This window comes from Taeniopygia guttata, chromosome Z (assembly GCF_048771995.1).
Source record: "Taeniopygia guttata chromosome Z, bTaeGut7.mat, whole genome shotgun sequence".
NCBI classification, from domain to species: Eukaryota; Metazoa; Chordata; class Aves; order Passeriformes; family Estrildidae; genus Taeniopygia; species Taeniopygia guttata.
In genome coordinates this window covers 73,524,763-73,552,351 of record NC_133063.1, presented here as the reverse complement: position 1 = coordinate 73,552,351, position 27,589 = coordinate 73,524,763, and the positions used below count along the sequence as shown (strand labels likewise).

Below are 27,589 nucleotides of genomic sequence, written 5' to 3'. Positions count from 1 at the left end.
ACACAATGTAATGGAAGAAAAAAGTGTAATTTAGGCAGTATCTCCTCCGTTACTGTGGTTTTAAGTGTCAATTCATTAATTATCTTACTGTAATCCTTTTTCTGCTTACATTTTCAGGAACAAGTACTTGAATCACTAAGGATTTATAGCATATTTTAAAATGCACTTATTTATAGTAGCATCAAAAGTTGTATATGAACAAAACCTTTTTTTTATTTTTTATCTCAAATATGTTAAGCTATGTTATATTATGCATAAGAAAATACTCACATTGCAGTATAGCAATGTGAAAATGAGTTGTTATAGCATTAGAGTTTAAAAGTTTAATAAATAAGTTGCAGATTAAATTGAAAACGGTGGAAATTAATGAAATATGACATATTTAATATTCTTTTCCGTCTAGTAAGGGGTTCCTTGATGTGATGCTTAAGTAATGTATCTGGGGAATACACCACAGGTGAGAAGGGGATTTAGATCTCATTTTTGATGTTTTTTTATTGAAGCCCCATCCAGCCATTAACACTCCTATCAATGAGACTGTTGAAGAAAGCAGTCAGGAGCCTGCGGAGGGGAGTGAAGAAAAAGCAGGAGCCAAAAGAAAAAAATGTTCTGTCCCAAAAGTAAGTGATTGAATTTCTGCTTTGTTCTGCCAGAAATATTTTCAAGTGCAAACTATATGCCAAGTCTTTACTTAAATACTTTAAACTAACAACTGTTTAATTTTGTAACTTGCCTGTGTTTGCTTCTCTTCAAATGTACTTACAGTATTACTTTTGTCCTTCTGTTTTCTTTCTACAGTCCTCTATATGTTTTTTGAAAAGTAATTTCTTTAGCAGTGTGTGTTTCTGTATTACAATACAAACTAAAGTCATACAGTACTTCCTATGCAAGAGAAGTTGGAAATTATAATTATTATCAAGAATTAGGTTAACTTTTCCCCTTCTGTTTTTGAAGACTTTTTCATATTATAGACAGGTATTATTCACTTTCAATTGTGATCATTTATATTGAAAAGTAGAACACACCATTAGGATCTCTCATGGGTAAAAGGGTACTTAAGTGTGTTTGCCAGAAAAGGTTTATAAGAATCAGCTTTAATTAGACCATACCCTTAATGAACTACTTGGGATATAGAGAATCTCACAGCTGTATCAATTCAGCTCTTAAGTGAGAATCAGTATGCAGTAGTTTACACAGAGTTTAGCTTCTTTGCTATATAAATGTGTGCATACCTTAGTAACCTTCCAAAATGAAATTAATTTCAGTCTTAAAAATAATGGTTTCAATTTGCTGGTGCAGTACATAGTTTATACTGTGAGAGGTAAAGCTTCCAAGCTTACTGTACATTAAATGATTCAGTAGTACACTGCTTTGAACTTTTCTCTATTCTTGAATGCTTTGTTTATATGGGGATATTTCTCATATGGCATGAGAGAGATACTGTGTGTTGTCAATTCTTCTCTGTGGTTTTAAGAATAGAATTCTAAAATGACAAAAATTGTCATGCAGGTGGGATTGACATTTATAGTATCTCATTTATTTGTAACTCATTTCTGGAAATTACTACTCAATGTGATGAGCAGTGGCCTTAAATTATATGTCAGACTATTTTGAATAGACTTGCCTTTACTCTTCACCTTTGTTTCCATTTTGATTATTTGCCAAGATCTAATGCAGTTTTTCTGTAGGTGTTGCTGGCTTTTCTTCAGTACTGAAGAAAATTGCAACTGCAGTATTTTTGTACTGCAGTATTCTGCAGTACAATTGCAACTGCAGAATTTGCGATGTGTCAGATACTAATAGGATTAGTGTCCAGTAGCTGTAATAGCTTGGTTATTCAAGAGCAAAAAAGTTCTTTGGAGGGGGAAAAAAATTAATCTACTGGTTGTATACTGATGGTGTTGAGAATGTTTTTGGTGAGTTGGAATCTGCAGAATTATTGATGGTTTATTTCTCCCGACTTCTTATTGACTAGAGTTCCTTATTTTAGTACTTGCAAGTGTGGAATGTGAGGGTGATTTGGGTTCTATTTGCTATACCTTAACAGTGCTTTGAAACACGTAATTTCCTGACCATGTTAGCAAACCAATGCTGCTCTTGCTTATGCATGCTGTTTATAAATGCATTTGTTCTTTTCATTTGCTACTGTGAGGGGGAAACTTTTAAACTGGACTGAATTATTAATCAGTTTGCTTCACTCTGAATTTATGCCTCAAGCAACATGTGCTAGTGGGGATGCCAATAACTTAAGCTTCATGTTTCTCATCAAAAGTGCTTCTAGGCAGCTCAGTGCTGGCACAGTGTAAGAAAAACAAGGAGACATAGGGCCATTTAAACATAAAGATGGAATGGAAGATCCTGACTGGGTCCTTTTCTATAGAATTGCCTAATTAGTCATCTTAAGCCAAAAAACTGAGCAAATTTCTTTTTTTTTATATATTATGTATAGTAATGTAGCTATAACATTCAATTAATCAGTCCTTGTACTATGGTTTCCTTTTAGTGAACCAATAGTTCTTCTGTCTTAAAATTGTAATCTGTAAAAAGATGCAGTGATGTTACATGTCTTCATGTAATTAGAAAAACTGTGTAGATGTTGCTTTGTTTAGTGTTGAAATTTTAAAAAAGGCTCTTGAAAGTGGGACAAGACAATAGTATTCAAATTGGGAGAACTGATAATCTAAAAGACATGCAGATATATAGGCTGCAAGGAAATGTTGATTAATTTCAAGTAATTAATTACAAATGCTTGATTTTTCAAGTTCTAACTGCTTTCCCAAAACCAAAACTAGTATTTTAAAGGTTTAAAAAAAAACCACAACAAAACAAGGAAAAGTGCATAAATTACAATCTCACAAATGATAAAACAACTTACTTGTGGTTTGTTTACAATTTGACCTGGTTGCAGCTAGGATAGGGTTTGTTTTCTTCTTATAGCTGGTGCAGTGCTGTGTTTAGGATTTAGTATGAGAAAAATGTTGGCAATACACTGATGTTTCAGCTTTTGCCAAGTAGTGTTTACCCTAAATCAAGGACTTTTCAGTTTCCCATGCTCTGTCAGTGAGCAGTTGCATAAGAACTGGTGAAGAAGCACAGCCACAACAGGTATCCTTAACAGGCTGAAGGGTTATTCTCACAGAATCACAGAATGGGTCAGGCTGGAAAGAACCTAGTCTAGCTCACCTTTCTGCTCAAGCAGAGTCATCCCAGAGGACATTGGACAGGATTGTGTCCAGAGTGTTCATGAATATCTCCAGGGAGAAATTCTCTACAACCTCTTGGAGTAATCTTTTGCAGTGCTTGGTCGTTGAACAGTAAAGAAGTTCTTCTTTACGTTGAGGTGGAACTTCTGTGCATCAGTTTGTGCCCATTGCCTTTTATGCTGTTGCTTGGTACTGCCAAGCAGAGCCTGGATCCATCCTCCTGGCAGCCTCTCTCCAGACACTTCTACACGTTGATGAGGTCCCCTCTTAGTCATCTCTTTTTGGGGCTGAACAAGCCCAGCTCCTTGACCCTTCATCATAAGAGGAAGTAGTCTAGTATGATTAGGCTTTTAATGGGCACCTAAGAAATGAGCATACCTACTACTTTAGGGGAAGAGCAGCCTGATGGCAATTAGCATGTTCTCTTTTCACTATAAAATACTTTCTAATGCATTTTTTATCCTCTGTTGACTTACTTTGCAGTTATCCCCTAAAGGGGATAATAACTTGCCTACAGAAGCTGAAGCAGAAGAAAAAGAGATGGATACTTCAAAGGAAGATGATCTACCTTCTGACAAAACCAGTAAAGAAGTACGTGAGAGCTTTATTCTGTGTCACAGAGAACATGATAATATTATGTTTATTGCTGTAGCTCTATTACTGAGTAATAAGACTACAATTATTACTACTGTGACAGTTTCAGGAGCTGTTTATGTAAAACTTTCTGTGTTTTCAGACACATTTATACTTCTCACTGAAGATCCCAGAAACTGAAGTTTTCATCAGAGAGGAAACTTCTAGTCTGATTTGTCTTTAAGTTCAATTAAAACAGTTGGAAGACTGTATTTTATCACTTATATATCTCTTAAACACCAAGTAAAGAGTCCAAACAGGCTACAACATCACTACACAGCATCTTTATTTAGAACAGAATCTTATTTAGTACTTAAGTTTTTTTTAATCTCTCAGGAATAAGTCCTAGGTATCGGATAATCAGAGAAACATAGAATGGTTTGGGCTGGAAAAGACCTTAAACATTACGTAGTTCTAACCCCCTTCTCATTGACACATATACCCTTTCCTAGACCAGGCTGCTCAAAACCCCATCCACATTAGCCTTGAACACTGCCAGGGATGGGGCAGACACAACCTCTGCAGGCAACTTGTTCCAGTGCCTCATCACCCTTACAGTAAAGAATTCCTTCCTAATGTCTAATAACTTTATATTTTAATAATTTAAAAGCATGCAGTCTCTTCATGTTCAAGATTCTTGTCTAAATTGTGTGATAGAGGCTTCAGTTTGTAAAAAAGTAGAATAAATTAAATATATCTTAGTTTTATTAAGATTCTTAGGAACATTTTTAATCTTCACAGGATGTGGTGAAAACAAATGATGCTTCTATTCCTAAAGTTGCTAGAAGAGGAAGAAAAAGAAAGGTAACAATATGTTTAGTTACTTTACAGTACTGGAATTTTTTTGATGTGATAATACTGGGTGTTATTTCTTTTAATGATAGATTATGCATACATATAAGTGTTTGAACTCTACTCCCCCTTTTCAAATAATTTTGCTTTCCTGATAAATCTTTCAGACACATCTTTCAAGTGTCTGAAAGATTTGGAGGAACGAAATTTTTCCCAGGGTGTTTTACAGATATTTTTTAATTTGATGTGGAATATGGAGTCCCTGTCTTTCCCAAACAGCTCATTACAAGTAAGAAAACTAAGACATAAACTGTTGCTAAACTGCTAATAAAATAGCCTGGGTTGAAGCTCTGAAAAATTTCTTTTAACATCTTCATCGCATTGGACTAGCACCTGAAATACTCCACTTTTCACAAATTTGTGATTTTTGTGGTCTCTACAACCTGGGAGAATACAGTTACTTTGAAAAAGACAATTCATGCTGCTTGCTCAGCATACACTAGCCTTAATGTTCTTGATGTCACACAGCCAGCCAGATCAGGGCACTGACCCAACTGAAAACTAGAATTAAGTAGGGCAGATCTTAATTTTGTGTTTGAAACCTTATGAAGGTAAAGTTACAGCTGACAGCAGGGATGGGGGCGAGTATGAAGGTACTTTCGACCTTAGTATGTTTGTCATAGAAAAGTAGCATGCTGTATATATACTCTAGTCGTCCTTTATCCTGGACACTAAGCTCTTGACTGTTTTCTCCATTTGGAATTAGTGCAAAATTAGTAATACTTATGTATAACCTGTTCCTAAGTTCAGATACTTTCTTGTGTGCACAAGCTATTGCATAATAACATATTTCCAGAATTTAAAGGTGTTTATTTGAGAAAGGAATTGAGATATTGGTGCCATGTGTTTTTTCACTGGTGGAATTTATTCTTTAAATTAGTCTGAAAAACAAGCTGAAGCTGAGGAAGCAGCAGCAGGGGCAGCAACAGTTACTGGGCCAGTGTCTCCAAAAGTAAGCCCCAAAAGAGGAAGACCAGCAGGTAACTTCAGAATAATTATTTCATTTCTTTCACCACAGAAATATTTTAGTAGAACTAGTCAGGGAATTATCTCCTTCCTCTGAAGTACTACAGTGTATTTTTGAATGCTTATGGCAGATTTTACTAATAGATTGTAGTGAGAAAACATCTCAAATTGATGAGTTCAGGACATGAATGGATTTAGATTGTTAGTATTAATGTTTAGTCTTCTAAATTAAAGACTGGTTTATAAGTATTATCTTTTAGAATAGGTCAGTCTTCTTTGTGTAGATATATGATAAGAGCTCTCTGGCAGGTTTGCTACATAAAGGTTTGTATTAACGGTCTATAAAATACTACAATAGAGTTAGACGATCTCACACATAAAAAACACAAAGATGAGAACTGGAGGGACAAGGAGATTGTAGGTGGAGTTCAGAACGCAAGAAAAACAAAAATAAGAGCTGAAGAGACTTGTTCCAAAAGATGTTTAAGAAAGTGTGTTGATTTATAGGCAAATAAAAAGAAAATATAACTGATTTTTTGGAATGTTTTGTTAGAATCATTTGGTAATAATTCTGTAGTGCCTGTTTCTTTCAAAATAGCAATGATCTATTGTCACTTTAATGGTAAGCTTGCAGATATTCTTGATCACTAATTACTGCTTTGGAAGACAGTTCTTGCAGCAGTTAAGTACATTGTATGAGCACCTAGTCAGGGAAACAAATATTTTATAGTCCTCTGTATCTGCTGACAATACAAAAATAGTGGGACCACAATTAAATAGACTTCAGGCACTTTTGCTATGGAAACTGTGAGGAAATTAATTATTAATTCACCCCCCTATGTCATTTCATTACATGTACTAAATATGCGTTTTTAATATTTGTGGTTTTTTCTTTACAATTTTTTGCTGGTTTTGACTAACTACTGTCAGTAAGAGCAGGAAAACATCCATAAGATATGCTTTTACCTCCTATAAGAAAAACGTTTTTGGAGGGTATACAATGCAGCCTTCTTTGTTGTTGATAGGATGCTTAAACATGCTCTGTGCTAAGACCAACAAGAGTTTAAAACTGAATATTAGGTTTCCTGACAACATAGTCACTGTGGTACTGGACAAGCATTTGAGGTACACAAGTGCCAAGAAGGCAGGCTGTTTATCTTACTCCTATCAATATGGTGAATCTGAGGAAGTGTAGATATTTGATCTGCACTGTAGTGTGGTGACAGAACTTCTTGACAGTGATTTGTTAGCCTGAAAAATGATGGAAACCCCAAGATACGAGTAAAACTAGTGGACAACAAACTATGAATGTAGACATAAGTGACTGCTTTTCATTCTCTAATGTCAGGTTTCTCATCTAATTTAAGATTCATCTTAGTTATGCAACATGTGAAACGTTTCACATTTGCAACTACGCAGATTGCAAAAAGCATAAGAATTACTAGCCAGAGCCTGTGGCTAGAAACCAGTGAAGTTTTTTTTAATTCACCAGTCAGCTAAAAAAACTGCCAACACTTTAACTTTTCAAAGAGATCTCAGTTAAGTTTGGTACTCAATTAACTTGAATTCTGTTCATTAACAAAGTAAGGATGTATATTTTTATTTAAACATGGTTATGTCTGTTGAGTAAGTATCTTGAGACATAGACAAGAAACAGATGGTGGCTGTGGACTAACCTGTTATTTCTGTATAACTACTAGCTTCTGAAGTAAAAGTTCCAAAACCAAGAGGGAGACCCAAGTTGGTGAAACCATCATGTCTTTCAGAGGGTGACTTGTGAGTTTTTACTTAATATAAAGCTTCTTCATCGTCAACTGTGTTGCTCCTTATGTTAAGACTTGTGAATTATTACTCCTGTTCAGTATAAGTTACTATTTTGTAGATGTTTTTATAATGCAGAGTCATTCAAGGAAGAACATTTCTGAAACACTAGAGAGAAGATCTTAATCTTCCTAACTTGTCCAATCTGTACAAAATTCCTTATATGATTGTATGCTGAGTGTAGAGGAAAGATGTTTATTAAGAAAAAATATAACATCACACAAAACCAGCGTTTTTCTTCTTGTACATTTTTGTTTCAGAAATGTCTTCTGATGAAATTGCAACTTTCAGGTAACTAAGAGGTAACTGTTAGTTACCTAAATTTTGGTTTTGCTGTCTTCAGTTCTTATGCCAAGTCTAGTGCTTCTAGTAACTTAAGAAAAAGTTGAACATAGGTTTGATTTTCCATAAATTATCAGATACACGTTTTATGGAATATGAACAATTTAAATAAGAATATTTTATAAACCTAGTTTACAGTGTGTGCACTCTGGGTCCTACAGACACACCTGTGTGTGGGGAGTCCACTGAGAATTAACTTCTTGGATTAGGAACTATGCACTTCTGTTAATGTTACCTTCATTAGGCCCTCCATACTGATATTTATTTGTCGGGGTTTTTTTTTCCCCCACAGGTAGTGGGTTTTGATTTTTAGAGAGAGTATTTTTGAAGAGTCATTAAGTGAATTAACTTAATCATTTTACTATTCTGTGGTTAAAAAAACCCAGCTTCCCAAGTTAGAATGTTGCTCTTTGAAGTCACTGTAGATAATATATGTGATGCCTAAATACTCTTTTTGTTTTAGTGTTAACGAGGAGGAGAAGGTAAAGAAAAAAGGAACAGAAGAAAAGCCCAAAAAGCAAGGGAAAAAAGATGAGGAAAGTCAGAAGGAAGAAGAGAAATCAAAGAAGGAATTTGATAAAAAGGAAGGAAAGAAAGAAGCTGAACCAAAAAGAAAAAATGTTGCAAAAGTGGGTTCTGCATCAGCTTCTGATTCTGAAGATGAAGGAGAAGAACAGGAAGGGGACAAGGTATAATTTTGCTTTCCTGATAAATTTATTATAGAGGAAAGTAGCATCACTGAAGATCTTTCTTCAAGTTAATGCTAAATCTTAATGGTGGTAGTAGTCTGTCATGGCTGGTGTACAGGTATATAGAATAAAAGTTTCAGAACTATATTTTCTCAAATAATGCTTTCAGGTACTTTGAGTGTTTTCTAAGAAAAGCATCTTTTCTAAGATGTGTTTTTAACAAAGGATTTACATGTGTAAAGTGGCTTATGGCTGTTTTTTTAATCTATGTTCCCTGGAAGACAGATCTTGTTTTCCTTGGGTGCATCTGGAGAACACGCAGAAATCACATTTTTAAAAAGTACAAAACTGTCTCTAGCCAACAATTTGTAATGTCGTACTTTTTCTGGTGCTTAGTATTGCCCTTAGCATTGCACTCTGGTGCTTAGTTTTGAAAAGAAAAAAAGGAGAAAGGACTAATGAAATTGTGTCTAGCTTCAGGGAAAGCCAGCGTTTGTCAGGTTGCTCCATGGAGCAGTTGTTTCAAAGATACCTAGTTTCATCTGCTTACAGAAACTATAATTTTATAATGTTAAATTTCTTTCCAATCATAAAATGCTATATGAAAACAGAAGAAAAAAGGGGGAAGAAGTTTTCCGGCAGCTCACAGAAGAAACACTGTAAGAAGCCAACATGAGAGAGAAGTAACAGAAAGAAAGCGTAAGCAAGAGGAACAGGCAGAATCTGAATTGTAAGTCTGTTTTAACATGTGATGCCTGCAAGTTGTTGGAATATTTTGAACCTAACAGGCGGTGAAATTCCTGAAAAACTGCGAAACTGTTTTGCACTGTGTTCTACTGTTATTTCCCCCTGCCCTTTCTGGTTTTCTATCTTAACTTCTTTTTGAGGGGAGGGTAAAAAGCCCTTTGAACGAAAATGTGTTGTTGTGGGAGAATAGGAAGAATAGAACATAGAAAGTAGTGATTGTCCATCTTTCGGTGATGTAGAATCTCCAGCAGAGGACAGCTGGTGTGGTCTCTTTAGAACTAACTTAAGAATATCCCTGTGAAAGGGGTTAGTGTGAAAAACTGTTTGGGACAGCCATATTTTTTTTTTAATTTTTCGATTAAATCTGTGGGACCTGGTAGGTGCTGTTAATCCATACTTAGAGATTTTTGATGAGTTATGGAATGCACAGGTTGTCAGGAAAGCATTTCCTTCTCTGTCTGACAGAGCACATGCTGTCAAACAGAACAAGGAAAAAGTAATTACTCTAGTATTGCAAATCCAGTTGACTGATACCAAGAAAAAACTGCATTTAGAAGATTACTCAAATCAAACTTTATAGAGAAGATCCCGCCAGGAACTTGGAGAGTAGGACAATAGGAAGAAATCTGACTCATTCACTATTCTGCAAGTGAGTGAAGAAGCTGCACCACAAGAACTTGATGTTCTCATCCCCACCATTGGTGGGAGGGCAGAAGAAAGGGAAAGAACAAGGTAAAAATTTGGAGGAAAGGAAGAAAATAAAGGTCGCCTTTACCTGTAACAAAAAAAAATCCTGTCTTTTTCACATTCACTAACAGAAACGTAGTTTGTTTGGATATTTCTTTTCTCATGCTCCAGCCCTTTTTCCTCTTCTTCCTGTCACTCCTCTGGAGACCTAACATAAATATTCTGCCTACTTGTGGCAAAACTAAGAATTTCCAATTTTGGAGATACTAAATTACCTTAGCATCCATCTTTTGATATATCACTATTTAACACATGCTGATTTGATTCTGGCAATCAAACTGTCATATATTGATTTAGTTATAAAAACCAAATTTCTGCTTTTAAATAGCTGTCATATTTTATGCATTGGAGGGTAAATAGAGATTTGTTTAAGTAAAATAAAGGAGAAGTAGTGAATGCATAATGAATTTAATACCACAAAACTCAATATTGATAAAAAGTAAAACTAGTATAAGCTGATATGATTATTTTCTGGTAGCTACTTCATTAGTATTTATTTAGTTAAGGTGCTTTGTACACCATTCTGTACATATACAAAGTTTATCTGTACAGTTGAGATTGTATTGCCAGTTGAAGAAGACAAGTTTTGTGTTCTTTATGAAAGAAACATGGAAGACATACAGGCCTACATGTTTTAGGTATGCATATTAGTATGACAGGAAGAAAACTAGTCACAGGACATTTAGTTATGATAATGCTGAAATATGAAAATTCTAAAAGTAGGCTTTTAAATCTCTCAGACAGAACTGAGGGATTGTTAAAAAGAAGTTCATGATCTTCTTTGCATAAAGAGCTCAAAAGCTTGTTTCAAAGATTTCTGCCTGTCTTCATCCTGTAACTGAAATGGAGACAATTTCTTTTGTTGTTTTTCTTGAGTCTCAGCTTTATTTTCAGTGATACAATTGGGGAAAAATCAAGGAGGTTTCATTGCACTTGTAATAATATTTTTTTTCTGTATTACTACTTCCTCCAAGAACTTTTAAATTATGGCCAATTGTAAGATATATATACTGTTGCAATTAATTATTCAAGAAAATAGTCATATAGGAACTGATCTCTCCATAAATTCCCTGTGGTAATGGTAAATAATTCTACTCCTTTTGCCATGATAATTAAATTTTTTTTTCTCTGTAAGTTAGTTCCATGTAATGCCATTTTACCAGTTAATATGTCATGTTACTATGCAACAAAAACTAAAATACACTTTGGAAATGACTTGTTTTTTAAAATCCTTTAATTTACATCTTCTAAAAAAATATGGCTCGGAGAACAGAGGACTTATCAGCAGTATCTTAGCTAATTAATTTTTGTTAAATTGTTCCTCCTTAAAAAACAGGGTTTGGCTCTTTGTGGTTTTTGCGTGCTAATGTTTTGATAGAGATAATACCTCAAAATATTGCATCTCATCCAAAAACTCAGGGTGGGGTGGGGTGGTGGGGGGAAAGCAGGCTTTACAACATTGTCAAAAATTTCAACATTTTTGATAGGCAGAATAAAGAAGAAGGCAAGAAAGCAGAAGTTAAGAAGATTGAGAAGAAGAGAGGTTAGTTCCAAGAATCTAACCAGTAGTTTTTGGTCATTTTATATTTTGAATGGAATTTCTTCCTGGATAAGAAGAAATCCTCAGCCACCCTGCTGAGGGTGGCTGTGTGGTCTCAGTCTGAGATGTTTGATCCATGATTATTCTTTCAGGTTTGTGAAACAATGCATTTTTATTCTTCCATGTTCTTTGTGCAGTGCAGTAGAACCTGGTCTTTCCTATTCTGACTTCACTGTCATTTGATCTTTTAAATATCAGTCTCTTCTGTTTGTGTATATGAGAAAAAAGCTTTTATTCTTTGATATAAATCACTTCAGTTATTCCTGTCATTTTTTCCCTTTGTATCTTCTCATAATACAATACTCTAAGGGACCTCTTGAAACTATTTAGATACTACCTCTCACTAAGAAGGAGGCTTAGATTCAGATTACTATGGTCTTGCCTGCTGTCTGACCTTCAGATGGATAAATAATTATTTTTTCAGTACTCCAATCTTTGAGGGCAATCCAAGCCACAGTCTGTAATCTGTAATTTGTAGTATAGTAGAGATCGAGTGGAATGGACTCCACTCAATCCGGTGTAGCAGCAAGAGGGCAAATAAAAACTATCCAAACCAATCCAAGATGGATTTGACCTAAAGAAAACTGCTTGCATTATTGTTCAGAATATATACCAAATCCAAGCAGGCATTCAGCACATGAATTAGGGAATGCCATGTCCATTTATCTTTCACACTTCTGAAACGTGTACTGGGCATATTTTATTTGGATGGATTTGGTCTGTAACTTAAATTGTGACCAGTTTACTGAAACTAAACCATCAATATCCAGGTGTCCTGGAAGGTCTTCCAGCTCTGTAATTCTTAATATTTATTAAAACTGCTTGTTAAGCTGACCTACAATTAGAGGGTGACAGCTGTGTTTTAGAATAGAAATTTCTTTTCAGTTGTAACTCTTTAAGTATTTTTTTTAATCTTCAGAAACTTCAGTGGATTCTAGGCTTCAAAGGATACATGCAGAAATAAAGAATTCCCTCAAAATTGATAATCTTGTAAGTATACTTTTTTTAAACTGATTCATGTTTCAAATTCCAGTAGGAAATATTTGGCATGTGTTCTTGTTTCTAATTTATACTCTGAAAATGAAAGGAATTTTTTTCTATATGAAAGATAACTAGTGCTTAGATGTGGTTACTGTGGGCAGTGAAATATAAGTGTCAGCAAATTAAATCTGTTTTGGTTCAAAATAATACATTATTAATTATTTACCAGAAGCATTCAGATAGAATTACATCACATAGAACATCTGGTGCCAGGTCAGCTTGCTGAGCCATGTGGAAACACCAGGACATTGGATGCAGTAGCAGGATGCAAGTGATTAGGCCTCCAGTCCACTGACTCCACTCACTGTCAAGGGAAATCTGCTGCTTGTCAGGACTTTGGATTTGGAATGTTACTGATAGATGTTTGAGGCTTTCTGGCCTTATGACTATTTGTTTGCTGCTGCAGGTCTTCAGGTTGTGCACCAGTGATACAGTCAGAGGACACTTTGAAAGTATCAAGCATGACTGTGTGACTTTGAGAGTAATGGTAAAGGTATGGGGACCCAGGTGGTGATCCCTTTATTGAGGAAAGGTCTCACAAAGGAATGGATAGGTGTGCTAGGAGGTGGCAAGATCCACCCTAAAGTAGTGCTGCCAATGGGCAGGCCAGCCTGGTTAAAGAGTGTCAAACTAGGAATGGTAGCAGAGGAGGAAGTGGTGGAGGAGGATGGCAATCAGATGTAAACAGATGTCAGCAGTGTGATGTAAACTGACTTTGTAATCAACAGAATTTCTTGGCAGGGCTGGACTGAAATTGCATGACCATAAGCATCAGCACATTGAATGAGGAATTGCTGGCAGCCCAGCATAATAAGGAAAACCTTTCTGGAGTGTCATCTCTTAGGGATGGCTGTAATAATACATATATTGTGAGGAGCAACTGTGGGGAACTGGAATCTCTCTGCAGTTGCTGGGCTGTGGCTTCATTGGTATCAGAGATTTGGGTAGAAGTGAGGTGAGACATGCCTTATATGTTTACAGGCTCTTTAGGAAAGATGAGTGCTGGGAAGACAAGATGAAGGATAACTTTATGTGAGAGACCAGTTGAAAGGTGTGGAGCTTTGCAGTGGGACAGCTTATCAGTGAACTGGGAGCTTACAGGTCAGGATTAATGGGCAAACCAAAATAAGTGACATCCTGAGAATGCCTTCTGCAGATCACTTGATCAAGGAGAAGCAGAGAATTAAGTCATCTTAAGACAATGGGGAGGCGCCTTTTATTCTGACTGGAAGCTTAAAATACCCTGGTATTTGCTGAAGGGACATGCAGATAACACAGCAAAACAGGAAGCTTCTGGAGTTTGGTAATTGCCTAACAGGTGATGAAGGAGTTGGTAAGCCAAGACCTGATCCTCCAGACAGCAAAGATCTCAACAGGCATATGAAGGTCAGGGGCAACCTTGGCTGCAGTGACTGTGATAGTGAAGTTCAGGGAGAAGGGAGCAGGGTGAAAAGGATCATAGCCCTGGACTCAGGAGAGCAGACTTTGATCTCTGCAGGGGTCTGCTTGGAAGAATCTCTTGAGAGACCATACTAGAGGGAAGACAGGACAAGGAGATCTGGCTCACTTTTAGGGATTACCTCGGTCTTAAGGTTGATTCATCTTAATGGCTAGGAAAATGTGGGCCTGCTGCTGAATGGGATAGGCAGATAGGTGCTTTAGCAAAAACGGAGGTAACAAGTAGTGAAAAAGGCAAAGGTAACCAGTGTCTTATTGACTTCAGTTTGCTTGTACAATTCTGCTCCTAGGTCCCTGAGACCATGGGAAGATGAAAACAATAAAATCTTGATGCTCAGAGGACAAAAATCAAATTAGAGAACATTTAGACAGTGACCCAATACAGAATAAGCATAAGAGTGCCAGAGGAGCTGGATGATGTCATTGTCCATCCACTCCATTTTGTTTTTGAAAAATCATGGTGATGAGGAGCTAGTTCCTGAGGACGGGAAGAAAGCAAATGTCACACTCATCTTGCAGAAGGAGGATCTAGGTTACTACAGGCCAGTCAGTCTCACACCGATCACTTGAAATGTGATGGGACAAATCCTCCAGAATATTGTTTCCAGTGATTTGAAGTACAGTAAGAGCTTTAAGAGTTGTCAGCATAATGAAGATGAAATTATGCTTGACTAAAATGATGTCCTTTTGTGAGATAACTAGCTTGGTGGATGAAAGAATTGCTATTGTTTCTGTTAAGATTAAAATGGCTTTTGACACTGTCTCTCTGGCTTCAAAGATAAACTTAAGAGGTCTGAACTAAACAGGCGGATGAAAAGGTGGACTGAAAACTGACTGAACAGTAGGGCACTAAAAACTAATCGGTGACAGAGTCCAGCTACAGGCCAGTCACTAATAGTCAGTACTATTAAAGTGTGTCATTTAAGACTGGAATGATGATACAAACCACACCTATAGCAAGTTTGCAAATGATACAAAACTGAAATCAAAGGTTTGATGGGCGTGTTGCCATCCAGAGAGAAATGGGCCAACAGGAGCTTCATCAACTTCAGTTGCAGTAGCACACCTGTGGAGCAATAACCCTGTGCCTCCAGCATGGCCTGGGGAGTGAATGGCTGAATAGCAGCTTGTCAGAAAATGACCTGAAGGGTATTGTTGGACACCAAGCTTAGCATGAGCCACCAATACAGTTTTGCAGCTAAAGTGGCCAACAGCTTTCTGGGCTACATTAGGGAGAGTTGCTAGAACATGGAAGGAGTGTGCTCTACCTGGCACTGATGAGACATGGACCTACTGTAGTGTGGAGTTGTGTTTGCACTGTATATCCCCTCATAATGGTTTGTCCCTCCATATCCCCTTCTTGTATCCGTTTGGTTCATCCCAGCTTTCCCAGCAGTACCTGTATGTCCATCAAGCCCCAAAATCCCTGACTCATCCCCGTCTCCTCCCAGGTGATGTGTCCATCACCTCGTGACCCTTCCCCTTTGTCCAGAGCCTTCTCACAGGGTCACCAGGTACCTGGACCCTGGCTTGAGGCCTTGTCCCCAAAGAGCCACTCCCATGTCCTTCCCCCATGGGCTGCTCAGGTTCCCCCCCCCCCCCATATCTGGCTGCTCCGAGCAGGGAGGCCCTCTTTTGCTCTGGATGTCCTTCAGATTCGGATGTAGCCTGGGATCTCTCCAGGCCCTCATTAAACTACGGAATTAATCTAGAGGAGGAGCACCTCTTTCCTTTGTTTGAGGGACCAGCTCGTCTTTGGACTCACGAGGGAGTTTCTCAAAGTCCACCGGGATTCAACGAGAAGCTCCTTTTCTCTGCCCGACTCACCCCACTGCCCAGCTGGCCAAGGTCCATGGAGGACTTACCCCTGTGGGTTTGAGGGGGAGATGCAGCACTGTAGGGTGCCTAGCAAAGGGCCACAAAGATGGATTAGTGGCTTGGAGCATGTGTTGAAAAAGAGGAGCCAAGAGAGCTGGGAGTGGTCAATCTGGAGAAAATACAAAGATAAGAAATAAGCATGAGTGAAGAAGTATGGTATGAGGAGCAGCAAGCTGTTCCAGCTAGGGAAACACAGAGTTGTTCTGGCTGTTGGAAGCAAAGTTCTGGTAGTGAGGTGGTGGGGGACTGCCTTGTGCTAGACTTAGTTCCAGCCTGCTCGAGTGGAGGAACCACCACAGGAACCACTGCAGGGCATGGCTGAGCCCCTCAGACTGGATGGCAGTGCATCTGTGTAAACTTACTTAAAAAGAGGGTAAAGCATACTAGGTAGCAGGAAGTGAGAGTATAAGGACAGTTCTTTGTATTAACTACAGTGTTTTTGTGCCTTCTCAATGGTTAATTGCTTGTGAAAAATTATGCATGATAAAGACTGACTATGGTGATCAGCTTTGAGCATAGAAGTTCTAGAATCATGAAAGCAGCATAAAACTTGCTTTTTATGTACGCTGAAAGCATAAAATTCCTGTTAAATATTACAACTTAGTTAAATATAATCTGCCTTTTATGGGAGTAGCTAAGAGAAAACTGTTGTTAAATTTTTGTTGGGAAGTTTGACTATATAAATTGCTCTAAAATTAAGGATATTATAGGAAGGTGTCATTGAGTACAGAAGTTAGGTTAGTATGGCTAATTAAAGATTACTAACATGTAAGTCTTCAGACAAATTTTTTGTTTATATACAGGATGTGAGCAGGTGTATTGAGGCTCTTGATGAGCTTGCATCCCTTCAAGTTACAATGCAACAAGCTCAGAAACATACAGAGATGATCTTAACTCTCAAGAAGGTGAGATTTTCAATGTTAGTTAACACAGTGTGTATGTTTTCTTAAATTGATACCAGGTTTATTTATTATTGGAGTACTTTGTCCAGTCTGGATCCCTACAGATCAAGAATGATGCAGACAGACTTGAAAGGGCCCAGAGGAGGGCCATCGAAAAGATCAAAGGGCTGGAGAACCTGCCCTGTAATCAAAAACTGAAGGGTTTAGTTCTTTCCTTCCTGGAAAGTCATCATGTTACTCAGCTGTTCAAAGGGCTGCTGCAAAGAGAGGGTTGAGGCTTTTGTCTTTACCAGATGTGGGGCAATGGGTACAAGTTGCAAGTTGCACTGGAAAAGGTTTTATTTTGATACTAAAAAAACCTTTTTTTTTTTTTTTTTTTTTTTACAGTAATAAGAATTGTTTTACTGTAACAGCCTCCTTAGGGATGTGGTGGAGTTCCATCACTAGAGGTTTTCAAATTGTGATGAGATCAAAGGTGCTTGATAATGTGGTCCCTTTCCCATGAAGGGTAGGACCAGAGGATCTTTTGAGGTCCCTCTCAACCTGGCAGTTCTGTGACACTTCAAGTGCAAAAGTCTATGATCTCATTGTAGGTTAAATGAAGAATTTAAGCTAGTGTGTAGTGAAATTACACAGATATTTAAGCACCTAAGTGGAGCCTGTTTTATTACTTTGATTTCAGATACGAAAATTTAAAATTAGCCAAGTTATCATGGAGAAATCTACAATGCTATATAACAAGTTCAAGACCATGTTTCTGGTTGGGGAAGGAGATTCTGTTCTTTCCCAAGTACTGAATAAATCACTTGCTGAGCAGAAGCAGCATGAAGAAGCTAATAAAACCAAAGAACAGGGGAAGAAAGGAGCAAACAAAAAAACTGAAAAGGAAAAAGACCAAACAGGTGAGTCACTGTGGCTTTACTTTCTTGTCACATAAAAGACTTGTTCATTAGTTTCTGAGCCAGCTTCAGAATATCCTTGATGCAGGAGTTTCACCAGTCTATGAAAACCTTTTCGTATCTGAAGTTGTCAAGGAAGTACTGCTACAAATAAGTTTCAAATTCAACGTAACATTTACCATGGCCATTTTATCTCAATTGGCTAAAGGAAATGGCTTTTGCAAAAATTAGGTCTTGCAAATTTTACTTTTGTAAATTATCAAACTTGATAATGTTACAGAATTAAAAAAAAAACCAAAAAAAAAACCAAAAAAAACCCCAAAACATTAAATGTGAAGTAGAATGGCATACTACCATTGTTGCACTTTAACCAAGGCAGCAGTCAAACCCATCACAGCCACTTGTTCACTCCTCCACCAGGAGGATCAGGGAGAGAATCAGGATCATAAAAGGAAGAAAACATACAGGTGGAAATAAACAGTTTAATGGGGAAGGCAAAAGCTGTCCACATAAAGCAAACCAGCGCTTCCTATGGGCAGCAGGTGTTCAGCCATCCCTGGGAGAGCAGGGCCCCCATACATAATAGGAAAATAAATGTCATCACTCAAATATATTCCCCTTCCTTCCCCCCTATTTCACATACTGAGCATGATGCCATATGGTCTGGAATATCCCTTTGGTCAGTTTGGGTCACCTGTCTCAGCCGTGTCACCTCCCATGTGGCCCCAACTTCCTCCCCAGTGTAGGAACATAAAAAGGCCTTGGCTGTGTGTAAGCCCTGCACAGAAGTCAAAAACATCTCTGTATTATCAACTTTGTATTCAGCACAAATCCAGAACACAGCCCCATGAAGAAAATTAACCCCACCCCAGCCAAAACCAACACAATGTTCTATTCCTAGTAGCTGTTTGGTACCTAAGCTTCTGCCACAATGAGAAATTGCAACTGCTTAGTTTCCTTCCCTAGCCCTTTCTATATCATACGTCCTCTACCATGTGTAGCAGCAACTTTTAACCACTTCTGTGTTACTTCCCTGATGCAACTTCTGTAGTTCAGCATAACAGTAAAGAAATAATAATTTATGGCAGGAGAATGTATTTATGCTCTTAACATTACAGTTCCACATCAATCACAAGCAATTATACAGCAGAATATCAAAAGCTTTCTGTAGTAAGTGTGCTCAATAATAATTTTAAATCAGTACTAAAATATATACATTTTTAAATAGAGGAATAAAATGAGACAGACACGCTGAAAAGCTGTGTTGCAATGTAGGAGTTCTACTCATCAATTCAAGTTATTTAGATCCTTGATCTCCACAAGCACCTCACAGAAACTACATTTACTTTAAAATTTATTTCTGGGAGCAGAACTGGGGTTTTTTTTCAGAAAATCATTTAGAAGTTACACCACCTGGATCAAGACTAAACAAATTATTGTAACAAATTAATATAACTGAGGTGCCAAGGACTAAACACAACTATAGTAGGAATATCACTATACTTGTAATTGTTAAAAAAGCAAGGATGATTTTAAAATCCCACATTTTCTGGTGTGAGAATGTGTGATGAAGTACAGGTTCCATACAGATCTTTTCTCAACAGTACAACTAATACTTTAACAAAGAAACTACACTGACAGGCTTCCTGGGCATAGTCTGGGTAGTGAAGCCATTCCAGATAAGGTTAACACAACTTCTGCAGAACACAGTGAAATACCATGTTGTTGCCCAGTCACATGGAGAAATGGGAAGAAGTTCTGTCAGAGTAAAGGGATATTTTATGGAAGTAATTTTTCTTTATTTGTTGTAAAAAGAAAATCTGATCCTTACATGCATTCTTTTGCCCTTTTAAAAACTGAACTGCTGAACCCTGACTATCTTCACAATGATAGTCAATACAGAATTATGTAATTGCTGGTACTTAATGTACAGCATCAGATTATCTGCTTTGTAACAAAGAAATATAGCATTTACTGTTTTATTGAATTCCTCCTGTGGCCTTTGAGTTCAGAACTGATTCTGAGCAAGTATAAATAGATAAACTGTAAAAATTCAGATGAATAACATCTTGTCTTTTTTCTTACTGTACCCCAGTAGTTTAATAGAGGAACTCTTTTATAAATCTGCAACTTCAAGTAAAATGGACCATTACTTCAGAGAGTGATGTTCCTCAACTCACTCAAAACTCACTGGCTTGTAATACCACAGCAAAACATTTAGTCATCACAGAAATTCTTTAAGATGTTAAATATTTCTGCATTGACTACACTAAATATACCTTCCAACTAGTGCTGCTTTCCTGCTTGAAAAATTCATGCTATCATTAAACACTTATATAACTTGTATTTTGATTATATGTGACTTGTGGTAGTCAAGAATAAATGAGATGTAATGGAACTAATAATTTCACCAGTTAAAGCAACAAGAATCCCCCAAAATTAACTGGTTAGAATGGTAGAAAGAATTTACTACTGAATTGACTACTGAAGTATATTCTCTCACTGCTCAGAATACAAACAAGTATTAGGCCTATGATCTGTAGCCTAGCGAGCACAGAAGAACTTGAAGTTGCATGAAAAATACAAACTGTTCAATTCCCATAAGATGAGGCACGTGACATGGGATGTTCAGAAGTTGAAGCCATATCAGTTAGTGTCTTTGTATTGTTTCAGCTGCCTGGGTATCAAGGTGAGGGGAAAATATTTATGTTTTGTTTGATTATGGTAAAGAAATTATCAGGGGCTATTATAATACAGTTTTATTCCCTGCAAGTACCACTTTTCTGCTATTTTCTTTTAAAGGTTCGAAGATTCTGAATGGAGGTTCTGAAGCCCAGGACACCAACCAGTCACAACACAATGGAGAAAATGCTGAAGAAAGGAAAGATAGGCATGAAGCTGGCAGTAAGAAAAAGTAAGTTAATAACCTTATTGAGCCGAGGATCTGTTCTGCTCTAGCTTAATCATGTAAAATAGAACAGCAGTAGATGGAAGTTACTTAACCATGTTAAGGTACTGTTTTTTTCATAGTTTGCTATCAGCTTTAGAGAGTAACAGTGTGCAAATCTTCTGTTTAAGTTTTGAATGAATATTCTTTCACTCGCTGCTGTGGTAGAGACTTAAAAAACATAAAAGAATGTCCTGCTATTGGAGAGAATCAGCATGTGGTGGACCAGGGCAAAGTAAAAGCTTTTTCTTGTGTTATAGGCTATTAAGTTGGAAGCAAAGGAAGTCTGAACCAAGTTTTATAGAAACTAATGAGATTTATTAATATTTTTTGTGAATTCATGTATTGTCATCAATAGACAGCCACTTTAAATCATTTTCTACAGTTTGGCTATAAAAGTCACTCAAATGCAGGTAAACTGCAGGCTAGGACTTAAACCTGTGAAATTTCAGACGTCTGAATGCTTTATAGAGTTGAATGCACTGATTTTAACCAAAAATCTTGCTTGAATAAGAATGCTTGAATTTGTCTGGCATTAAGTATTTAAACTTTGGTTGCAGCAAAAAATATGTTTTGTAAACATAAGTAACAAGCAATGAATCTCTTACAGAAAGATAAACACTTAATAGAATTTAGTAACAAATTTGAAGTACACTTTGTTTTCTCCAGGCACTCTGCACCTTCACTCGGAGATTCTTTTTGTTCAGCAGTATGTATTGGAGCAAGCTCCTTTCATTACTGTTTTCAAGCAGATCCAGAGAAGCTGCAGCTGCCTGGTATTCTTTTGGCTATCTGCCAAGTTAAAAATATACAAAAGAGTGGAATATTGACTGTTATTTACAGTAAGGTAAACTTAAACACGACAAAACAACAACAACAAAAAAGCCACTTAAGATGAAAATTTATCTGGTATTTATTGTGAGGCAGCCTCAGAAGTACTGAAGTGGATTTGGGAGTTTTCAACTAGTTACAGTGAATACTCACTTGGTCTAAACAAGCAACATGCTACAGGAACATAGTGGAGTTAAAAGTGTAGGTTCTCATACAGGTTATATTCTAGCCCATGCTTAAACAAATTAAATAAACATATCTATTAAGTGTGTGTATGGTGTCTGCTGTGGCTTTGAACCTACACTCCAATGATCATTGACTTCGATAACTTACTGGTAGCTAACAGCAAAAAACCAGATTTTTAAATAAATCCCTTGCAAATACAGTGCATGTTGAGAAGTGCATCCACATGTCTGAATTCAAGCTCCATAATCTCCAGCATACAAACTTCCTTTCATTCAATATTTTGTCTACCAATATTTGGTTTCTTATAAGTGAGAAACAAGTAAATGAAATAAATAATGTCCAAAACACTTGTGTGGCTCACTCTAAGCAAAGAGCTGGTAAACCTCTTAAATCACAAGACTATATTTGGTTCTGAACATTTCTCCCTCTGCTAGAGGGAAGACATGTCTGTACCTTTCTGAAGATGTAATTCAGAAATTTTGAAAAAAGTTCTGTAAATTAAAATTTCTGATCTGATTGGCACGTAAGAACATTTTTCAGGTGCTTTTTGTAAAAATGCATACTGCTCCAGAAGGTTACCTCAGTGTTCAGAGATACAGTGGATTTCAGTGGCAGGAGGTAAAGCATGTTAAGCTAGAGCACTTTTCCACCTAAACTGACATACAGTACAGATACAAATGGAGCTCTGAATGACTGCCCTTCACAGCCCATCACATACATCAATAGTGATGCCACTCACTGCCAGCTTAGCTTCAGATTTGAGGACGTTTTAGGGTAACAACAGCTGGCATTGCCAACAGCCTCAGTTCTCCAGGCTTCCTGTACTGCTGAGTGCTCATCAGCATTGCTTGCTCTAGACTGTGCAATCACCTGGAATACGTCTTGCCTGCTGCTTTTGTATGTGATCAATAACGTTGCTTTATTTTGTTTCTAGGACGTGTGGTGAAGAGAGAGAGCTTGAAAAGCCAGCAGATGATTCTGCCTTTGAAAATAAATGACATCACTGAAGTTTTGTTGTTTGGTTTTTTTAATTACAGATTAAATAGGATTGTTAAGTTTTGCATTTGAAATCTATAGACTGCTGAAATTCTAAATAATTTTATAAGCATAGTATTTTGAAGTTAAATTTTGTGGAATAAAAGTCCCTTTAATCTTGGTTTTAAAGTATTTAAACACTTTTGCCAATAGTTATATCCAGTATTAACAGGTAACACATTTCAAAAGATGAAAATCCCACTTAGAAAATGCTTACATGTTACAGGACTTAGAGTTGTAGTATATTTTTAACTTGCTACTGTGTGTTTGTCTAGTTAATAGCAGGAAAAAGTGTAAATACTTCTAACTCTCCAGTTGCTTCATTTGTATAAAACCTCTCTTCCTATGATACTTACCTCTGTGCAGTTTTTCAACTCTTGTTGGGGATGTCTTTTCACTGTGTTTTGTAGGAGTTGAAAGCGGCATTTTTATAGCTGTTACAATGTTAATGTATGAGTATACTTCATTGTTTGTTTTTGTTTAAAATACGTTTAGTTCTGTTCTTGCAAAATGCATTGTGCCAATTTACTGCAATGTGACTTTTATTATTTGCTTTTGGTATAGAAAGTATACTGAAAAGTGTGGTGTTCTCACAGAACCTGCTGCTGCAGAATGGTTGGAAAAAACTGTCTTGAACGATTTATGGAATTAAAGAATTTTAAACTGATTAAGACATCCTTGTGTAGACAGAACCATTCATAGGAAAAACATGAGTCTGGTTTTAGTACTCTTTTGATTTTACTGCTCTGGCATTAACTTGGGGATCCCTAACTAGAATTTTAACAGAAACACTGGTAAAGTGATTTAATTCCTGGAGGCATGAAAGGGAATAGAAGAAGTACAAATCTCTGAAGCATGTTTCTTGAAACACAGACTTTGCCCAAAACTGTAACATTTGTATGTGGTATTTGACAGAGGACAGCCAGGTTAAAAAGTAGAGTTTGAAAATCCTGAGAATACACATAGAACATGCTGAGTTGAAGGGAACCCACAAGGATCTTCAAAGTCCCAACTCCTGGCCTTGCACAAGACACACCATATGCCTGAAAGCATTGTCCAAACACTTCTGAACTCGGTCGGGCTGCTGCTGTGACCACTTCCCCAGGGAGCTGTTTCAGTGGCCAACCACCCTCTGGGTGAAGAACCTTTTCTGAATATCCCACCTAAACCTCCCCTGACACAGCTTCAGGCCATTCCCTCAGCTCCTGTCACTGATCACAGAGATCTGTGCCTGCACCCTTCTTCTTCCCCTTTTGAGTACATTGTAGACTGTGATGAGGTCTTGGTTCAGTCTCATCTAGGCTGAAGAGACCAAGAGACCTCAGCCACTCCTCACAGAGCTTCCCCTCAAGGCTCTTCACCATCCTCATTGCCCTCCTCTGGACACTGTAACAGTTTCATGTCCTTTACTGTGGTGCCCAAACCAGCCCCTAGCACTTGAGGTGAGGCTGCCCCAGCTCCGAGCAGGACAATCCCCTCCCTCACCTGGTGATGCTGGGCCTGATGTCCCCCAGGGCCGGGGCTGGCCCTCCTGGCCGCCAGGGCACTGCTGACCATGTTCAACCAGGACCCCCAGGTCCTTTTCTGTGGCACTGCTTTCCAGCATCTCATTCCCAGTCTGTCCATACATCCAGGGTTGCCCTATCCCTGGTGCATCTCAGAATTTGGCACTTTCTGTTGTTGAACGTCATATCGTTGGTGATTGCCCAACCTTCCCACTTTATGGTCTCTGCAGGGCCTCCCTGCCCTTGAGGGAGTCAACAGCTTCTCCCAGTTTAATACCATTGGCAAACTCACTCAGTATCCTTCAAGTCCTGCATCTGGGTCGTTAATAAAGAGGATGAAGAGCACAGGGTCAAGGATAGAGCCCTTTGGAACCCCAGCAGTGACCGGTTACCAGTCTGCTGTTACCCCATTCACTGAAATCCCCTGTGCCCAACACATGAGCCAGTTGCTCACCCATTTCATGAGGCATTTACTGTGTTGTACACAGGATATTCTTTTCCAGGAGGATACTGTGAAAGACAGTATTGAAAGCTTTACTGAAATCCTAAAAGATTATATGTTCTAGCTCCCCTTGATTAACTAGGTATGTTACCTTGTCATAAAAGGAAATTAGGTTTGATAAGCAGGACTTTCCCGTCATGAAGCTGTGCTGGTTCGTTCTGACTGAAACCTGCATTGTCCTTCAGGTGTTTTCAGGAAGTCACAGAATAATCTCCACAATTTTACCAGTCACTGAAACGAGACTGACAGGTTTGTAGTTTTCAGGGTCATCCTTCTTGCCATTCCTGAAAATTGGAACAATGTTAGCCAGATTTCAGTTGACTGGACCTGTCCAAATTCCCAAAATAATTCAAAACTCATTGAGAGACCTTGCAGTGACATCAGACAGCTATTTGGAGTACTCTTGGATGAATCCCATCAACCCCAAACACTTAAACGGGATCCAGCAGATCCTGCACAGGTCCAGGGCCCACTAGGAGTTGGTCACTCTCACAGTCCTGGTCCTCCAGCTCAGGACACTGGGACCCCCCATGCCCCATAACCCAGGTTGAAGAGAGGCAAAGAAAGCATTAACATCTCTGACTTGTCTATGTCCCTGTTGGTGAGGTAACCATCCTCATCCTGTAGGTGAGGGACAATGATTTTTCTGCACTGCCTTTTGCTACTGATATTTTAAAACCCACCCTCTTTTTATTGTGCCCACAATTCTGGAAAGCTTTAACCCCAGTTGAACTTTGACTACATTAATGTTCTTCCTGCAGTGGGAGCACCATCTCTGTATTCCTTGCATGCATGCCCCCTGTCCTTGCTTCACCAAGTACACACCAGGTCTGCCTAGACTCAAAAAGAATATCCCCACTCAGCTAACCTGGCCTCCTGCTTTGCCACATTGGCTTCTGACATTTTGAGGTTGCTCGCTCCTGCATTTCTGATCTTGAAGATAAAACCTGAGGTTAAACCTGCAAGTTCAATCACCATGGCAGCTCCAGTATGAAACTGTCTTTGGCAGATGGCCACAATGATTGACCTCCACAGACTGTGACTTCTGACAATCTCCAGCACTTCTCAACAGACTGATGTTAAAGGGGAATGACTGACATGGCTGTACAGCTTCACCATCAGATAAGCAGCATTCTCATTTAGCTTACAAATAGAGGTTTGTCACTATATGCTGGATTCTGCAGATTTCCATGTTCCAGCTAGTCATAAGATGTACTTTATTGAAACCTCAAGGAACTCTCAAACAACTTCCACTTTTACCCTTGAAAGTATTTCTGTAAAGATGTTACTGGCAATCCTCACATAAAGCATTGCTTATTTTTTACCATCCCTTTTATCAAACCTTATACCAAAAAATAAAAAAAAGGTACTGTATATTTGACAAGGATGCTGAATTGCCAAATCCACCTAGTTTTCACACAAGTATTGATAAGCTCACTCAGCTGTCACAACTGTTTCAGAAATAATGGAGCACCTTGCCACTGTTTCAGAGTTGAGATTGGATGCAGAGATGAAGGTCCTGATTGTGTGGTGCAATCACTCTGTCCATAGAGCTGCTTGGGCTTTGTACTGCCTAAATTTACTTCTCATTTACAAACCATAAATAATCTAAATTCATAAAGTCTGACATAACTATAGAATGGGTCATCTCACCTTCAAAGATGCCTGAATGGCCCTAAACTGTGTCTCTTGAAAGATACAAACATAAGAGCTAAGAGTGACTGGGCATTCACTTAAAAGTCTCACAAGGAATAAGGCTGATTCTTTCTTAGAAAACACAGCTATGCACAAAATTTAAAGCAGAGTTAATTTCAACAACAGCATCCCTACTTCAAGAATGGAGTTAACTACAGGTTAAACTATTGTGCAGCCCTGTTGAGTTGTTCATCATTCAAGTACATAGGGGACTCTTGTGGTAATGTTACAAGTGCCTGGATAGCACTGGGAAATGCTATAGCACTGTCTATATGAATCATGTTTTCTTTTGGAACTTCATGTTAACATAAAATCAGAGGGAACTCTTCTCTTCCTCAATACAAGAAACAGTGTTGTATATCACCTTGTCAGCAAGGCATAAACTTTCATCAGGGAGAGAATCTACAAGACATTGGGAAGTACCACAGATTCAGGTTAATGTTTTTCAGATTCAAATAGCAACACACAGACAGGGGATTATTAAAAATAATTTTTTTCTCATTTTTTGTCATGAAGTAATAAACCTGATTGTATGTTTTCTTCATCGAAACACTCATAGTATTTAATAAGCTGTTAAAACAAATAGCCAGCTGGTGTTGTAGAGATTTAGCTGCAAATGGGCATTGTATGCAATGCTGGATTTCACTCAGAGGACTCATTCCGACTTACCAAATCAAGACCAGAATCAGTTGTCCTGTGACAACTTCTGGGATCTTTAGAACCTATGACTTAGGTTCATCACGTAAGTCTATGACTTAGGATGCATCACTGAATATGAAGGAGGACCACATCATATGAACAGCAAGCTTCTAATATGATTCTTCTCTGTTTTGTAGTTAAGCACTGAATACTCTCAACTCCCACACCCAGACTGTGGCTACTTTCTCTCTTCATTACTGGAAGTATGGGACTGACCCAGTAAAATTTCTTAATCTGCAGAGACACCAATTTTTTTATATATTTAATCTTAACTTTTAATTAAGAAGATAAATGAGTTGTGTGAGAGACAGCATATTTGAAGCAAATTAATTTAATGAAAGAGTAAACTCACATTTTGACACTCCCTTCTCTTTACGGCTAAAGAAAGAAAAAAAAATGCCCCCACAAAAA

General features: G+C 37.8%; 1 protein-coding gene across 3 annotated transcripts in view; it reads left to right on the top strand.

Annotated features, from left to right (window-relative positions):
- PSIP1 (PC4 and SRSF1 interacting protein 1) overlaps positions 1-23,444 on the top strand; it is a 32,426-nt gene extending 8,982 nt beyond the window's left edge. For all 3 annotated transcript variants that reach the window (XM_030258813.4, XM_002193023.6, XM_072922346.1), the window contains exons 5-17: positions 504-620; positions 3,687-3,794; positions 4,578-4,640; positions 5,569-5,668; positions 7,355-7,430; positions 8,281-8,506; positions 9,118-9,236; positions 11,488-11,543; positions 12,520-12,590; positions 16,781-16,882; positions 17,562-17,781; positions 20,581-20,692; positions 22,677-23,444. In XM_030258813.4, the coding sequence (XP_030114673.1) occupies positions 504-620; positions 3,687-3,794; positions 4,578-4,640; positions 5,569-5,668; positions 7,355-7,430; positions 8,281-8,506; positions 9,118-9,236; positions 11,488-11,543; positions 12,520-12,590; positions 16,781-16,882; positions 17,562-17,781; positions 20,581-20,692; positions 22,677-22,740 (1,434 nt within the window). In that variant the 3' untranslated portion in view covers positions 22,741-23,444. The remainder of the gene's footprint in view (positions 1-503; positions 621-3,686; positions 3,795-4,577; positions 4,641-5,568; positions 5,669-7,354; positions 7,431-8,280; positions 8,507-9,117; positions 9,237-11,487; positions 11,544-12,519; positions 12,591-16,780; positions 16,883-17,561; positions 17,782-20,580; positions 20,693-22,676) is intronic.
- The last annotated feature ends 4,145 nt before the right edge of the window (positions 23,445-27,589 follow it).